The sequence below is a fragment of the Odocoileus virginianus genome, chromosome 4 (genome assembly GCF_023699985.2).
Source record: "Odocoileus virginianus isolate 20LAN1187 ecotype Illinois chromosome 4, Ovbor_1.2, whole genome shotgun sequence".
NCBI lineage: Eukaryota > Metazoa > Chordata > Mammalia > Artiodactyla > Cervidae > Odocoileus > Odocoileus virginianus.
The window spans coordinates 50616808-50634458 of NC_069677.1; the positions used below are offsets into that span (position 1 = coordinate 50616808).

Sequence of the window (17651 nt, forward strand, 5' to 3'; positions counted from 1 at the left end):
GGCCAATCCTGCGGATGTTTGTTCCAAGCCCGGTCCCGCCTCCGCGCGCTGCGCTGACTGGTCGTTGGCGGATACGGTGGCTGCTGAGGCGGTGACGGTGGCTTCTTCCCCGCTCTGCGCCCGTTTCCGCGCGCGTCTCGCGGCTCCGATTCCACCATGGCTCCCAAAGGCGGCCCCAAGCAGCAGTCCGAGGAGGACCTGCTCCTGCAGGATTTCAGCCGCAACCTCTCGGCCAAGTCCTCGGCGCTTTTCTTCGGGAACGCCTTCATCGTGTCCGCCATCCCCATCTGTGAGCGCTTGGAGCGAGACGGGCTGGGCCGGGCTAGGCTGGGCGGGGACGTGGCAGCGCCGTGCGGAGGGCGAGGCGTGCGCTGGAGCCCGCGCTGTCCCCCAGCTCCCCCTGGACGGGGGGTTGCACGCAACCTCTGTGGGCCTCCGTGATCTGTCCGGGATCGTGGTGGGTGGCATCCCAGGAAAGGCATTGTAGCACGTTGTAAAAGTAGGCTAGCTCATTCCCGGGCCTCGGGTCTGCGGATTGTGAGTTACTGCTTCTGCGATGGCGGCCTCAAATCTGTATTTCAGCCAACACCCGGGTTAGGATCTTGTGATGCTAACGGGCATATCGCCTGTTCTCCCCCTACCCCCTCGCCCTGTATAACTATCGTTTGCTGTTACGAGATCTTAAACTTTTTACTTACTTTGGAGAAACTCATGAATTAAGGTTAGAGACATTAACATTCGCACTGAATTGTAAGTGTAGCTTTAGAACTGGTGCACACAGAACGTTATTTTCCGAAAGAAGCTGGACCAGTGCCAAAGTCCCAAGCTCTACTGTGGTTAAACTTTTTAATAATTCTGTTAGGCAATTCTAGAATTCTTACTTGAATGGAGAAACTTTACAGCCTTGGCCAAGGTTGTTTTTAGATTTTAGGAATCCCAAATGTCAATTTCCTCTCTACTACATTGTTGCGCTGTTGTTGGGCAGATCCAGATGTATTTTCCCTCCCGACTTTATAAAACCCAGCGTGCAATTAACATGGTTCGCTGACCGCACTGAGCATTGCCTCGATTTCAGATAACAGCCACGTCAGCGTGTGAACTCTGGTTTGGGAATACACGTGGAGCCTCGTAATGACTTGTAGTTCGTGTGATAGTACCCTGAAGAATGAAATTTGAAGTCTGAATCGTGATTTTGTTGAGCCGAAGTTCTCATTCTAGAAGCAGCAGAAATCTCATCATGGACTAGTTATAGTAAGGTTATGTTTTTCGAGTATTCTGAACTAGAAACACTTGAGACTTTTTACTGGATATCACACTTATGAAGTTCTTCTTACACTGTATTGGATTCCCTGATCCGGGCTGTATTTTACCAGGTTTAGCTATAATTATTAATAACTCAGCAGGTTTCTGTACCAGGGTGGTAATGTTTTGTTTCTTTTTGTATTCCCCCACCCCCTTTTATCTTAATTCAGGGCTATATTGGCGAATATGGCATATGGATCTTATTCAGTCTGCTGTTCTGTATAGTGTGATGACCCTAGTAAGCACTTACTTGGTAGCCTTTGCTTACAAAAATGTGAAATTTGTTCTCAAGCACAAGTAAGTATATTTCTCAAGTGAAAGTAAATATTGTTGCATTTTTATATAGTAGGGTGACTTCTGAAAGACCATTTGTGTGTGTGTGTTTTGGTAACATTAATTTGAGATACATTTTTATGTATATTTGGGGGGAGATATGTGTATGTATATTTGGATTAATTTGAGATATATGTGTGTGTATATACACATATATGTTTATATTTGGGGGAGATAGATGTGTATGTACATTTGGATTAATTGGAAATATATGTGTATGTGTGTTTGGGGGGTATGTATATATGATTGCAAAATATGTAATCATAAATGATGATATGAAGGAATAGCAACTAACTGAAAAGCAGAGACAGTGCTGCTAACACTGCTATGGAAGTGAGTGTTGAGGTTGGAATTAGGACACTTAAGTACTAGCCTTAATCATGGGGCTCAGAAAAGCAAACCCACCAAGTAAATTAACATTTTAAAAGTCAAATGGAATTCTGGAAAGAATTGTTCTGGACTCTCCATGTGGAATTTTTGGATGTGAAAGAAGTGGTCTTTTTTCTTTTACTCAACCCTGACATTTTTAATGCTAATTAGACCACCATATTTCCTCTGTTTCTTCCTTCATTTTGTCATGTCACTCTCCTAATAACTCTTCATGGCATTCTCTTTTCTAGAAGTGTTAAAACCAGATTCCCCAGGCCCTTGGAATGTGACTCCTCTGCCTCCTACCAGGCGGGCCTCGTCTTTCAGGATTGGGGCTTAGGGCTTCCAACTCAGCCTCGTGTCATCCTTTGAGCATGGCTCCTCCCCTCCCTCGTTTAGAAACGTCTCCCTTTCTTTCCATTCTTACATGTCTGTGATTTTAAGCCTTAGGAATCCTTTCCAGAGAAATCCTAGCTGTCTTTATTGTTCCTGTGTCAGACTTTCTGGTGATGAGGAGCAGAAACACCTTGAGATGATCTCAGTTAACGGGGATTATTGTAAGCCTCCCCACTGTCGTCCTGGATCCGTAGGAGTCTAGGTTGTGCCTGACAGTTGCTGGAACAGCTAAATCCAGGTCATCTCTGTTGTCTCCCTGCTTGGCAGCCCCTCTTCACCAGCTGCCATTTCAGAATTCAGCCCATCTCGGCCTCTGCCGTCCTGGGCTGTCCTCATGAGGCATGGCCCTCTGTGGATATAGTGAAGTCCTCAGAGTGGGTTTTGCATGAGCCATCCTTTGTGATTCCGTTGGACCTTGGTCTCTTTGGGACCTAGCATTTTTTCACTTGTTCTACATATAATTTTTCATTCACCTTTTTGGAGTCAAAAATCATGCTCTTTCCCCTCAGTTTTACTTCCCGCTTCTTGAGCACAGCTTCCATGTCCTTTGTTTATTTTTCTTACGATAGTTAGTGATACATTTTGTTTAGTTCGGTGAAATTTCAGTGATCTCTGCCTGTAATGCAGAAGACTTGGGTTCATTCCCTGGATAGGGAGGATTCCCTGGAGAAGGGAATGCCTACCTACTCCAGTGTTCTTACCTGGAGAATTCTATGGACAGAGGAGCCTGGTGAGCTACAGTGCATGGGGTTGCAAAGAATTGGACAAAACTGAATGACTAACAATTACATTTACTGACTTAATAGGATCTCTGAGTGGAATTATATTTTAGTCATCATTGTTTTGGTTTAATATTAAATATTGCTACCGACAGAGAAACTCCAGATTGGTAAGATTGTTAAGGCTTAAAGAGCCAGCAAGATGCTGAGTGTGGGTAGGTGTTGGTGGTAGAGGGAATGGTTTCGGAGTCTATAGTCTGTATTCCAGTTCCCACTCTGCTCCTCTGAAGTGCAGACCCTTGGGCCTGCATTTTATCTTTTGACACTTCAGATTTCTGGGCTGTAAAACGGGAGTAGTAATAGTACCTCTTGGGATGGTCAGGATTAAATGTGGTACGTGCGACATGTAAAGCATGGTGATCGGCATGTAATAAATGTTTGTGTGCGGTGTCGGAGAGGTTGGAGGTGAGAGAGCGCGTAGGAATTTCTTTTAAGATGGTATGATTTTTAAGTTGTTTATGAAGACTTTTTTTTTTTTAATCTCATTTGGCTGGGTGCTGGGCCCCTGGATTTGCCCCAGTCTGTTTCAGGCATTGAGTGATGAGAGATTTGTTTTCTGAGAGCACTGAGATGGAGGGTAGGGCCGAGCTGTAATAAACCTACAGCGTAGTTGTCAGTGTCTCTTCAGGCAAGTACAGAATTTTAGACATAGAAGAGAAGTTAGTTATCTGGGTCAGTGTCTTCAGGACAGATGACTGACTGCTTGTCTGAGACACGCCTAGAACCAGCTGTTATGAAAATAGTTTATTCTTATGTCCTAGCATCCTGACAGTTGGGGGGGCGGTGTGTGTCTACGTACGTGTGTGTTTTCCCCCTGTGTGTGTGTGTGTGTGTGTGTGTGTGTGTGTACGTACATACGTGTGTGTTTTCCCCCTCTGCTCAGCTAAGAAAGATTTTTGCTCTAAGCCATGTCCATTTCTTACCAGTTGGCCTTTCTTAGAAAAAAGCAGTCTTATGTGAAGTTCAAGAAACATTTAGTGAGTGCCTTGGATTTGCTGGAGATTAAGAGATGAGAGTCTCTGCCTGCAGAACAGAATTTTACGTTAATACAATGAGCCAGGGATAGCAGGGCATTATAACGTTCTATTTAGTGTCTTAAAGTAGCTCTTAAAATAGCTACCTGCTCCCTTAGCTGCTATTTTCTTTACATTTCAGAACCTATTTCCTTTTACCTATTTTCTAACTGGCTTTCCTCCCTCCAATTACCAATTTGTGGAAAAATACATTAGTCAAAGCTGACTAAAGATTTTGTTTTTAACAGTGTCACTTCTAACTTGATTATTGAGTGAGAGATAGATAAAATCAACCCAAATTTGGGCCTTCTCAGGAGGTTCAGTGGTAAAGAATCCACCTGCCAATGTAGTAGATGCAAGAAACGCAGGTTCGATCCCTGGGTCAGGAAGATCCTCTGGCGTAGAAAATGGCTTAATTTGTAGCCCAGAAGCCCATGTGGTTGAAGGTTGAAAACTATTGCTGTTCATGATCTTGGACTTTTCAGGAATCCATCCTGATTTTTCCACAGTTTTCCTTGGTCCACTGACCAGAACTTAATGTAGTGTAGTAATGAGGGATTGGAACATGGATTGAACAGATATCTGTCTCTGTGGTCTACATCTGTGGCTTTTATTACATCTCAGTATTGTGTTGAAAGTTTTCTTAGTGAGACTTTGTAGATAATTGCTATATTTTGCTTGTGATCAGTTATTACTTTTTCTATGTTCACGGGTAGTCAGTTTGTCCTATATTATGAAAAGTAAATCATCAAATTTAAATGTCTAATCTTTGGGAGGCTTTTGTATTTCATCATAGGTTAAATTTTATCTTCTCTTTCACTGGCAACCGCATCTGATAAAATTTATCTCATAGATTTTTTTTTTTTTAGGATTGTGTCTTTTTTTTTTCTTTATCTGATTCATCACTAAATATTCTTATCTGATTTCTCAAATGACATTTTCAGCCTTTTCTGACTGATTCCATATTATCTCTTGGTGCAACTCTCAAACCGGTAGTTTATTTCACAAACTGCTATGATCAGTCCTTCAGAGAAGGCAATGGCAACCCACTCCAGTACTCTTGCCTGGAAAATCCCATGGGCAGAGGAGCCTGGTAGGCTGCAGTCCATGGGGTCGCAAAGAGTCCGACACTTTCACTTTTCACTTTCATGCATTGGAGAAGAAAATGGCAACCCACTCCAGTGTTCTTGCCTGGAGAATCCCAGGGCTGGGGGAGGCTGGTGGGCTGCCATCTATGGGGTCACACAGAGTCGGACACGATGGAAGCGACTTAGCAGCAGCAGCAGGGTCAGTCCTTCACCAGGTGGTAATATTTCTTTTTAGTGATATTCCCCTTTTGAATAGAGTTAAAAGCTTTACTTTAAGATTTTAGATTTCGCTACGCTTAGTTTTCTCTCCGGTTATATACTGGAATTGAAATCATGTGTCATTTACTAGTGCCTTAACAAATCTATTTGTGGAACAGTTAATTTATGAGTTAAAATCGAGTGGAGCTATAATGATTCATAACTAAATTGTGCTAATAGCATTTGACTGTTATTTCCATGTTAAATACCTAACTTTGGAAAATTCTCCCTTTAAGCAGAACTCGAAACACACCACTAATAAACCACATCTTGGAAGTTCCTTGAACTCCCTCTCTTTTGGCTAGTACAGTGTAATAAGCTTGGGACTTTCTGTCCAGCTTGTTTTCTTGAAATGTAAAGTATGACACAGTTGCCAGTACAAGCTCAGGAGTACAGAGTGTTTCTGAGAGAGAGCAGTGTTCACTCCTGGAGCATGTAGAGACTTTTTTCTTTTCCTTTCAGAGTAGCACAGAAGAGGGAAGATGCTGTCTCCAAAGAAGTGACTCGGAAACTCTCTGAAGCTGATAATAGAAAGATGTCTCGGAAGGAAAAGGATGAAAGGTTTGACTCCCTATTCCAAGTGTTTGTGGTAACCAGAAAGAGGGGTGTTTGTAGAAAATAAAGCTCTTTTGGTTTCTGCTTAAAGAACGTGGGTACCAGAATTGTCTGAGAGAAACGGTGGTGCTGTAGACGTTGTGGTAATGAGGATAGTTGACTTTCGGAGCGTTTATTACCACCAGATGCTTTCCTCCAAGGACCCCCCACGAGGTAGGTACTGTTGATTTCTCCACTTTACGCCTGAGGAGTCTGAGGCACAGAAAGCTGGGATAGCTTGCTCCACGGTCACAGATCAGGGTGTGTCAGGCCGGGGTAAGAATCGGGCAGTCTGACATGAGCCTGCCCTGCCCTGCCCTGCTGGGTTTAGGAGCGCGCTGAGCTGTGTGCAGCGCTCGCCTCCGCCGCTCGTGAGCTGCGTGACCTTCAGGGATCACCTGACCCCTGTGTCTGGAGGCTTTTACACTGTGTTCTGTGTAAGCGTTTCTAGGTGGTGGTATTTCTGCTCCTAAACTTCCCTGGCCACATCTGGTTGCTGGTCATCTGCATTGTTTGGGAAAAAGAAAAGAATTGGGTTTGTCTCCTGTTGCCCAGTTCTTTGCCATCTTTATTAGCACCATCCCCAGTTTTTCCTGCCGGCTGCTGTTAGAAGTCTAATGAACAGTCTGACGTCTGAATACAAGTCTCTGAACGATGGAGTAAACTTGAGCTTAAGAGTTGCCAGATGGTTTAACAAAGTCACAAGCTGAGCCTGTTTTCATGGATTTTAAGTTTTAGTGTCCATAAGGTGCTTTGTGAAATGGAATTTTTATCCCACTTTGCTCCAGAAAGACTTTGTGGGGACTTACAATATTAAATTGCATATAAAACAAAGCAGTACAATTGTAAAAGATCAGAAACCGGTGAAAAGTAAGAAGAGGTGGATGAATGAGGACCTCAGGGTTAGTTACAGCAGTTGGGCACAGAACCTAGCTCCGAGCTTCCAAGTGTCAGAGGGTACATCTGAGGTCATCCAGCTTTCATTGTCGGATGAGAAGCAGCAGGCATGTCCTTCTGAAGAGAAACTTTCCTGGCACTGAATCTTGGATGGACTTTATCAAGTGGATCCTTACTTAAGGGACACAGAGTAACTTAATGAACAGTGTCTTCTACAGTGGTTTTGGACAGGCACCAAAACATTACTGAAGTGATTATGTCTTTTGAATCCTTCATAAAACTGAAGGAACACTATTAAAGTCCCGAGAGCAAAGGCCTGTTTTTTAGGGAGCAGCCCTAAGGACTTCTGGCTCTGCGTAACTTTTTGATCACAAATTTTTGCATAGGGATAGATACTAGAGAATCTAGACCACTTTTTTTTAAACCTTTTTATTGAATTACAATTTTTATTAGAACAGTGGTTCTTAAATTGGAGTGCACTTTATAGTTACCCAAATTTCAAAATGCTTTTTATAAGCTTTTACAAGTCTTAGAGATTTTAGATGACTAATTATATCAGAGAGGGCAAATGGGTTTCTCTGCCCACCACAGACTTCCTGATTTGGTCTGGTACTTGCTCTTTGTCCTGGGATGTGTCTCAGAATCTTTCTCAGCATGGTAGAAAGGTAGCCTTGACCAGCAGATCAGTTGGGATCGGAAATGAAGCCTCTTTGCTATTGGCTGGATCAGATATTTCAGATTAGGGTGAAGTGGAGGTTTATTGATATTTAAAATTCAGAGCATCAGAAAATTATAAAGTCTCTGTTCTTGTCATCAGTAGAAATTTGTGCTGTTTGTAATTGTGGCCTCTCACAAAGGCCACACTGGATACAGTTGTACCAAGGTCTGTAGTCTTTATTGATACGGTAACTGGATCCACAACTCCCTTTAAGATCTAGTGTTTTTTCTCTCTCAAAAGACTAGTTGCTTCCGAGAGATTTAGGAGAAAGCTTATTGGCATGTTTCTACCCAGATGGATCTCTCTCGAAGCTCCATCTACAATCATTTGGAATATGGATTATGTGCCACTTGGAACTGCTTTTCCATGTATGCAAGGATGAAAACTAGCAGAGGGGGATCAGATTCATTAATGCTTGTCCCAGGATATGAATGTAATTTCTCCTTGACTTACTGATGGTCCATTGTTCAGTATTATCAGATTGTAAGACTTGTTGAGTATGGTCTCCGCTTCTCTCCTGTTTTAGGAAGTCCTCCTTGGACAAAGGACTATTTGAGAAGTGCTCTCCCAAACTGGGTTTCTTACCAGTGAGGCTCTGGCAGAACCACTGCTGCTGAGGGGGACTGGGAGTCCTAACCTTCGAAATAAACCAGGATATGGCTGGACTAGAAAAAGCTCTGAGAGCTGCCCGACAGTCCTAACTGGGTATACCCCCATGTAACACATGGCCCTTGGGAGCTGGGACAGCCTAGACGATTGAACCACTCTTTCATGAAAAACACCTTGAAGTTAGTTCTGATTCAGGGCTTGGCAGGGAGTTTGGGAGAAGCGCTGTGGTAGAAGCAGGATAATTTAATTGCCAACAGTAAAGTCATGCCTGTAGCCTATTTAAGGAGCCTGTCTTCATTGGGTCTTGTCCCAAAGTCTTAAAAACAGTGTTTTGTAGCATTAAACCATGTGGAGACTGTGGACATTTCTGGACCAGGCTGGTGTTTTCTTTGATCATTGATAAAATGGAACATTGTATTAATTCCAAATCATGTAGTTTTTTAAATTTACATTTAAACTTCTCTGAAATCAGAAGCTGCTTTATAGTTGATAGCTGCATTTAATGTAAGGTCCTTCACCTCTCCCAAACTTTACAGTAGACTAAGATTTATTAAATTGATGGTATCCACAGAAGCAAGGAAACATGGCATATATATTAGAAACCACAAATTTCTTCCAATGAAGACAAGGAGCTAATACCTTTCATTTAGCTCCTTTATAGCCATGCTTGTTGACTTTGCATTACAACAGTTGGTCAATAAAACAGGGCAGTTACAATGACATTAGCCATTGTGCTAGCCTTAGGATTAGTTGGGGGTACCATGTGGCCCCAGAGTAATGTATTTTTCTGGGGGAGAAAGCATCAATGGCAGTGATTTTGAGCCTTTTAGATAAAGAACCACAGTAAAAATATTTTACTGTTTGACCAAATACTTTTACATACACACATGTAAATGTTCCATAGAACAAAATTATCACCCTATTGCATTTGATACACTTGATACTTTTCTGTTTTTTTCCTATTTCATGTTTTTTTAACATGTTGGTCACAACTCACTCAGTAATTTTTCCTGAACAGTGGGTCCACTCAGTTGATTTCACATCCCATTACTAGGTTAGAACCTACCTATTCTTTGAAAAATTGCTTTACAAAGTTAATTAACTGAGGAGAATAAAGATCCCCTTATTCACAGGCACCCTGGAACTTCCTTTTGCCCCTGTGAAATGGTAAAAGAAAAGTGGATTAAGTAAAAAGTAGGTGGGTTTCATAGGAGTAAAAATCCTCCTAATGATCAAGCAGATTCTTAGTTCGAATTAAGTAAAGGTGGCTAAAGAGAGCACAGACAAGTCTGTTTCTGTGATGCCACAGCTGGTTTTGTCCATGGGCTTGTCTTAAGGTGTAACATCAAAGGCTGAGCTGTGTAGACTGTAGAGTCTCAAGCCTGCAAACGGCCGAGGAGGCCCTTTCAGGCTGCTAATCAATAGTTTGTTTTCGGTGAGTATCTAGAGAAAGATGCCTATTTTGGTTGCTGATAAAACCAAGCTAATTGTGATTAATCAGTTCCTTCCTCCAAAGCTTAAACTGCTGGGAAAAAATGTAATATACCCAGCTGCTTGAGCATCGATAAACGTTAGTTCCCTGACCAGAGACTGAACCCCGGCCCTGGCATCGAAAGCACTGAATCCTGACTACTAGACCACCAGGGAATTTCTGAGCATCGATAAAGTGAAATATCTTTTTTAGTAGAATAAAGGGGACAATGCTGACTGAATTTAATATTCTGCCCAGAACACTTAAGGAAGAACTTATCTTACAATGAGCTTGAACCGTGTGGTATTTAACATTTTTAGTGCCTACTGAAAAACTAAATGACTTGTTTCTGTGTCCACAGAATCTTGTGGAAGAAGAATGAAGTTGCTGATTATGAAGCTACAACATTTTCCATCTTCTATAATAACACCCTATTTCTGGTCTTGGTCATTGTTGCTTCCTTCTTTATACTGAAGAACTTCAACCCCACAGTGTATCCTTTTAAAGGTTTATTATCCTTTTTAGAAGTCTAGAAACAGTTCATTTTGGTTTTTATTTGTCTGAGTGGTTTTTGGTAACAAAAACTGCAAAGGGAGTCAGTCCCTTAATAAGCACTGTGACCTTAGGCATGTTTCTGGATGTTTAAAGGCTTTTGGTTTGATTTGAAGTTCTTTTAATTTTATGATCAAGACTTCATGATAAATAATGAGTATTGCAAAGCAGTCTTACATGTATGATGATGTGTACCTGCTTGGTTAAAAAAAGACAAATATGGCTAAGTTAAGTAGCCAAAGCAAACTTGCCTTCTTTGACAGCTCCTGGCATGAGCCCTGTATCTGCTGGTACTTTGGGGCTTTGGGGTCGGGTGGATAGCCAGTGGAGTTACATTGGCACATTTCATAACAGCTTAATAGTGTTTCAAGTTGCTCTTAAATTGAGCTTTTGGGCAAGAATCAGTCTTCTCTTGTTAAGGTAATTTATTAAAAGTGTTATCCAGGAATGTGCAGCCAAATTTTCAACAGTAGGAGATTCTGATGTAATAAAATAGCGGATACTCTCCAACTTTTATCTTCTGGGAATACTGGAGTGATTTGCCCCGAACATTCTAGCCCTTAGACAGAGTGGCTGCAAACTTTGTGAACCTCCTTGCTTTCACAGGCCAGCTGTAGCCAAAACACTGATGGACAAGGGAAACTTATTTTTCCTTTGCTCTTGGTGCAGGGGTTGGTAAAGAAATCAAGCCTCTTCTTCCTCGCTGTGTTCTTTGATCAGCTCTTTTGCTGAAGGTTAAATGGAATTCAGATGTTTTCTTTGTGATCATGCATCCTAGGTTTGTCTCAAGTGTTTTCTGTGGGAACATATTTCCTGTGAATGTTCTTCATTCTTTATAGTCTCCTCTCTGGTAAATTGTATTTGCAGACAATGGGACTGCACATTACTGTCATTAGACAGTGTGTCAGGAGGGAAACAGTACATTCCAAGGAGGTGGGTTCTTTTTGTTTTGTTGAAAACCAATCTGGGGTTGATTTTTCCTTAACACTGAATTCTTATAGGAACTACATTTTGTCCATGAGTGCTTCCTCAGGCCTCATCGCCCTCCTGTCCACTGGCTCCAAGTAGACTGCCTCAGCTTTGCCACCCCCTCCTCCCCACAAACTTTGTGTCCGTGGGTGGCCTGTGGTGTGCGGAAAAGTAGCAGGGTGGTCAGGGTGGAAGACACGCAAGCTGTTTGTATAAGTATGGAGTTTGAAAAACCCAACAAAATGTAATTCAATATTTGTTTATTGGCTCTTTTTTTTTTTGGGACAGATTGTTGAAATTAAATGAATTGAAAGGGAAACTCAGAGTACCAGGACATTTATTAAAAGGCAAAAAAGTGTTGCAATGTGTTATAATCACAAGAGGAGAAAATAACTTGTTTCCTGGATTTGTCAGAGGTCACAGTAACCTGGACTGAGCTGTTATTATTTATAATAGTAGCGAGAAGTTAATAACTGGTTCTCTGTGTTCCAAGCACAATATTACAACTTTTTTTTTTTGTTGTTTTGAACCATAAATATCAGAATGAATCGTCTCCCTCCGGGGGACTGAACAGAAGCATCATGCTTGCAAGTCTCTGACTTTGAAATAACTCAGTTAAAACATGGTTTCTCCAACTTGGAGAAGAGAAACTTGTGGAAAAGTTGTGTTGTTGGTTTTTTTTTTTTTTTTTTAAGAAGAAAGGCAGCCAAGGTAATAACCTAAAAATAGTACCTAGGCATATGAGAGTTGTCCCCTGGGGTTAAACCACACAGTGTTCAGCTCTGTAGCATTAGCCCTGGGTGGGTGTCCAGGGAGCTTAGCTCAACCCTCCCATGTTGGTTTGACCTGTTAAGAGAACGGAATCATTGTTTCCTCTTGACCAGGGTCTCACATCACTGGAGGAATGTTGAGTAAGAGAGTCTCTTTCCTGAATATTGACGTGTAGGAGACCAAAGTAATTTTTGTGATCTTAGTTCTGGAATTCTAAAAACTCTCCAAGGAATTACAGTGGTTTTGGTACTGCTCAGCATTTTTCCATGAGGACTTTCATAAATTTGACCTTTTAGTCCACAAGTTCCCATCAGTTGTAAACAAAAGACTGATCTCTTCAGTCCTGGTGGGTTCAGCCAAGAGCAGTCTCCTGCATTTTTTAACCAGTGTGTTTACAGGTAATTGTTTTTGCATGATTTGAAAAAGTTTGAGCTTTTCTAACAGCACTTTTCATCACTTAAAAGGTTATGGACTCACAGGTGATACTAGCTTTTGACCACATTCGGTACCTTTCTATAAGCAGTTTGTTCTTGTTGTTTAGTCGCTACATTGTGTCCAACTCTGTGACCCCATGGACTGTAGCTCACCAGGCTCCTCTGTCCATGAAACTTTTCCGGGCAAGAATATTGGAGTGGGTTGTGGTTTCCTTCTCCTGGGGATCTTCCCGACTCAGGGATCGAACTTTACATTTGGGTATCCCATTCTACAAGCAATACCTCCAAGGAAATATGTTCCCAGTTTCTAATCTTAACTTTAATATTTGGTTTCCACTTCTAAATTTAAGGTAAATGTTGCATTCACTGCTTATAGAAAGATACTCACCAGGAGTTCATCTTCTGTTTCCATCTGTTAGAAGTTTGGGGAGGCCACCTAAGAACCTGGAAGGAAAGTGAGCTGGGAGTACATTTGCCTAGTGACCCAGATCATCACTGTTTTCAGCTGAGGATTACAGTTGGTCGCGGCTTCTAGAAGTCTGCAGCTCTTTACTTTGCTCTGGTGCACTGTTACCTGTGCCATCCCTGAATGATATGCAGTGAATGGGGGGAAAGTCAGAAGTACCCTGCAAAAGTGTCAGTATGGCACATAAGAATTAATTATGTTTCAACTTTTTTCCCCTGTTGATTAATGAGTCAAACAGTTTGACTGGTGACCTGCTGTTTATACCAAGTGTATTTGCTTATTTGACAAAATGACTGTTTAACAAGCCACCAGTATTTACTATTTGTTACCAAAGTTGGGCCAATTTTTTACCTGTAATTTTTAACGTGCAGGTAAAAAATTGCCACTAGATGGCAGTGCCTGTACAGATGGGAAAAAATTAGTGTTATAATACAGGATACCTGAGATGGGGGGCCGAAATAGGGGCATCAGTGTTAACATTCTTAGTAAATTGTCTCTTGAATTAATAAACTGAATAATTTGTAGGAAAGTGAGGAAGCAAAATCTGGTTTTGTTTCTGATTTTTTCCTATGGCACTCTGTTTTTAATCATAGTAATAGTTTCTGTACTGTTAGATAAATTTCTATGTATCAGTTTCTGATGGTTCCACAGTTTCCATTAAGCACCTGCCATGCAGTGCTTTACTGTTGGGAGTTCCAAAACCTTTCCCCCATTCCTCTCCCCGTCATCTGGAAGGACTAGCGCACAGAATTATGATGTACTGGATCTGGCTTAGTTGGTAAAAACCAGCTGTAGAATTTTTATCTTAAAAATACCCCATATCCAACACCAGGAGAATTAAAGAGGTTTTACTCTAATTGGGATTCAGAGTGATTTAATTCCAGTTTTGACACCCCTTGTGATAAGTGCTGGAACATTTTACATTTCCCTGTTTTTAGTTTCTTTATTCATTATAACTTAATAAGAACTTGGGTTGAAATAATTCTTAGCCAGTAAAAATTTACTGCTTGACCTATTTGGTATATTATTCTAACTTGGCTAGAATAATTTGAAACAAGTTTGAGGTTAACAAATACGGAGGTTGGATTTATACTCAAAATTCTTGTGAAAGGTCTTGCTTTTTTTTTTTTTTTTTTTTGGCTGCACCGCAAGCCTTGAAGGATCTTAGTTCACCAGCCATGGATCAAACCCAAGCCCTCTGCATTGGAAGCGAGGGGTTTCAGCCACTGGACCGCCAGGGAAGTCCCCATAGCCAAGCTTTTTTAACTTAAAAAGTCAAACACTTTTCACTTTAAAGCTAAAGGAAAAAAGCACCCCTGAAAGACCTCTAGACGGGAGCACAACATACTGGATTCCAGGCCTCGTTCTGCCATCACCTTGCGTATGAGTTGGGGCGAGTCCTTTAATATCATCAGGTCTGGGTTCCTCATTGGCAAGGAGCAGGGTGGGCTCAAGGCTGGTGAAGGCCGGTCAAAGCCCTGACATCTCTCCAGTGACCCCTGGTGCACACCACGGATGAAGACGAAGTGGCAGTTCTCAAAGTGGGACGCCAGACACAGGGCTGCTAGCTTTTATTTCCCTTGGCCGAAGTTTCGGTATGTGGCTGGCTGCCACCCAGGTTACCCTTTGGAATGGTATGTTCTCTGCCAAGGAAGTCTTTCCAGAAAAGAGAAGAAAATGAGAGTGCATGGAAATTTTTCTTAAGGATAAAATTGTGAACTGTATTTATCCAGTATATTCACCATGGCAGATGATTTGAGTATTAAACTGTATGTTCCCATGGTCAAGCAGTAATGTTTGTTTGATTTAATTTGCAGTTTTTTTTTTTTTTAATAATGACATCTCTTTATTTTCGGCTGTGCTGGGTCTGCTTTGCTGCCTGCAGGCTTTCTCTAGTTAGAGAGCAGTGGCTTCTTGTTGTGGAGCATGGGCTCTAGAGTGTGAGGCCTCAGCCGTGGTGCGTGGCTTAGCTGCTCCGCATCATGGGGGATCTTAGTTCCTGGACCGGGGACTGAACCCATGTTCACTGCATTGGCAGGCAGATTCTTAACCACTGGACCACTAGCAAAGTCCCTACAGGTTTCTTTTAAATGAGTTTGAGAACGTTTAACCTTAGTACCGAATATTTCTAAAATCCAAGGAGAAATATCTTCAGTAGCTAATCAGTTTATCCATTAAGAGAAGAAAAGTTTGGGTTACAATTTAAATCTTTTTGTAAAGCTATTTCTGTTAGGTATCATTCAGTGAGGCTTACCTGCCAGCATTATTTTTATTTAGATTCTTACTGCCTGTTTTGTAAAGGTATATATATATATATATATATATGACCTTCTAGTGATAGACCAGATAAAAACTAATTGTGAGATTAAATGCATGTATGCTTTTATTACTCAAAGCAAATAAATTGCAATTCCAATTAAATGACTTCAGCTCATTTATGCATACAGTAGTTCACTGGATTGATTGAACACACAATGAACAACTGAAAAATGACCCATTTCCATTATTAATCTGATACTTTTGGACAGAAAACCCCAGACTATTTCTCTATTAGAATACAGGTAATAGTAATCAAAAAGAAAATCTGTTGGTATTTCATACTAACATTTTAAGATTAGAAAACCATGAAATACATATCTGGAAATGATGGCAGAAAATAGCATTTTAAGCTGATAGTATACTTCTTCTGTAAGTTTCAGTGATTTCTACTTGGGTGGACCTGTTGGCCAGTAAATTAAATTAGAATTTTGTACATGCTCAGGTGTCCAAATAGAGATATAGGACCTCCCCCCTTGACATACACCTTCAAACTAGAAAAAAGTTTTCTCACTCCTTACAGGTATACACACAATATACTCAGGTTTTCTCTAGTGGTATATTCATGAGGGTAGGCAGCCAATAGTGGCAGGGCTGGATACCTCAGCTGAGTGCCACAAGGCTAGGCCCCATTAATCCATGCAAAGAGGTTTCATGCGTATAATTTAATGCACATAGTGTGATTATGGAGTCGGAAGTTCTTTAACATTTGCTTTTCTTTGGGTGTGTTACTTTACCCAGCATATGTTGAGTAGTGGCAGCATTTTCACAAAGCCCATGATTTAATTTCATGTTAAAAACACCAAGCATTATGCTGTAAAATCCCAGTGCTAATTGAACAGCAAACATTTGCCTTTCTGGATGTTTTTACAGGTTTACTTACAAAAGTGAGCATGTGTATATTTATTTTTAAAGCTCAAATATTTAAACTTGCAGAAGCTGTGCCTACAAGCAGTCAAAAAGTATAAAGCAGGTTTTAGTAAAATGTAGAAAAAAATGAGTACTTCATTGCAGGTACATTTTATTCAAAGCAAAGCTTCTGTATTAGTGTAATTCTTGCTTTCATAAATTAACCAAACTATCTCTAGTTAAAGATGGGGGTCTTCATCCTCTTACCGTCTCTCCATGTAAATGAACATATTATTAGAATCCTAACAGACACTTTGGAGATTCTGCTATACAGGGCCATTTCTGAGGCCAAGCAACGCTAAAAGGTAATGAAAGCAGATGGTAATTTATGAAACAACGTGAATGTGCAAATAGAAAAAAAAAATACAGTAAAATTGTTTCATCTGATTCTCTCAAGCAAGACTTCTGAGTGAACATAGCCTCCTCTTTCTGATGCAATCCACACCGAATCTGTGGATTTTGTAATATATCCGTGCCTGAAGGTAATATGTCTTTTCCCTGCCATATACTTAACTTTGCCTAAACATGAGGTGTACAGAGCAATGTAGGTGACTCCAGTCCAAGGTAAGAAAATAGAATGGATTTTCCTGTTTGTGAGTTTTCAGGTATGTTCATAATTTTAGGTGCACAGTGGTGGCGACAGCAGACACCTCAGAATCCAGGGACACTAGAGGTTGAGTGGTGGGCTGCTAAGTGATTCAAAACACTGGCTAGTAACACCATCCTGTACAGACCTGTTTTACCCAGGCAGCTCCTTGGGGCCCATGCACTGCCTTAGGATCTATAGTCCTTTTTGCTGTAGGGCTTGTTGCGCAATATGTTATCAATCTCGTTTACCACGTGTGATGTCATCTTTGGGAGAACCTGAGAGCACAAGAAGAACAAAGGATGTAGTCAGTACTTGGTACTTGATTTTTGTACTAAATGTTGAGTGGCATCATCTAGATTTGGCTATGTTTACAAATCACCACCAAATGCTGCCTTCCCAAGCAGGCAGGAAGCTCCGTAAGGTCAGGCCTTGTCTCTTCACACTGCAGCTCTAGAGCCTGTAAGGGTGCTTGGCCCTTAGTAGGTGCTCATAATTTATTGGTTGTCATAGAAATATAGAATACCTAGAGCAGCTCTGTCCAGTAGAAATGAAATGAGAGCCATATATGTAATTTTAGATTTTCTAGTGGCCACAGTAATACAAGTGGGAAGAAGCAGGTGAAATTAATACACATTTTACTCCACTAGAGTTGAAATATCATTTGAACTTGTAGTCAGTATAGAATGTAATTAAGATGTTTTGCATGTTTTTAAGCCTTTCAGACCCAGTGTACGTTTTACACTTTTAATTCCACTTGGATTAGCTGCCTTATGCTCAATGGCCACGTGTGGCCGGAGGCTACAGTAGTGGACAGCATG

The 17651-nt window shown here is 41.2% G+C and overlaps 2 protein-coding genes across 6 annotated transcripts in view; one reads left to right on the forward strand and one right to left on the reverse strand.

Annotated features, from left to right (window-relative positions):
* Positions 1 to 79: 79 nt before the first annotated feature.
* On the forward strand, positions 80 to 13548 carry SSR3 (signal sequence receptor subunit 3). 3 transcript variants are annotated; one of them, XM_020889954.2, is made up of 5 exons: positions 80 to 289; positions 1473 to 1599; positions 6001 to 6099; positions 10189 to 10320; positions 11381 to 13548. In XM_020889954.2, exons 1-5 carry the CDS (start codon positions 157 to 159, stop codon positions 11445 to 11447), a joined length of 558 nt encoding a protein of 185 aa, XP_020745613.1. In that variant the 5' UTR covers positions 80 to 156; the 3' UTR covers positions 11448 to 13548. The 3 variants fall into 3 exon arrangements, with proteins under 3 accessions (XP_020745613.1, XP_070322639.1, XP_020745614.1); XM_070466538.1 differs by lacking the exon at positions 80 to 289 and adding an exon at positions 389 to 457; XM_020889955.2 differs by lacking the exon at positions 80 to 289 and adding an exon at positions 1076 to 1251.
* A 619-nt stretch (positions 13549 to 14167) lies between these two features.
* KCNAB1 (potassium voltage-gated channel subfamily A regulatory beta subunit 1) overlaps positions 14168 to 17651 on the reverse strand; it is a 420781-nt gene continuing 417297 nt past the window's right edge. For all 3 annotated transcript variants that reach the window (XM_070466535.1, XM_070466537.1, XM_070466536.1), the window contains exon 14: positions 14168 to 17108. In XM_070466535.1, the coding sequence (XP_070322636.1) occupies positions 17019 to 17108 (90 nt within the window). In that variant the 3' untranslated portion in view covers positions 14168 to 17018. The remainder of the gene's footprint in view (positions 17109 to 17651) is intronic.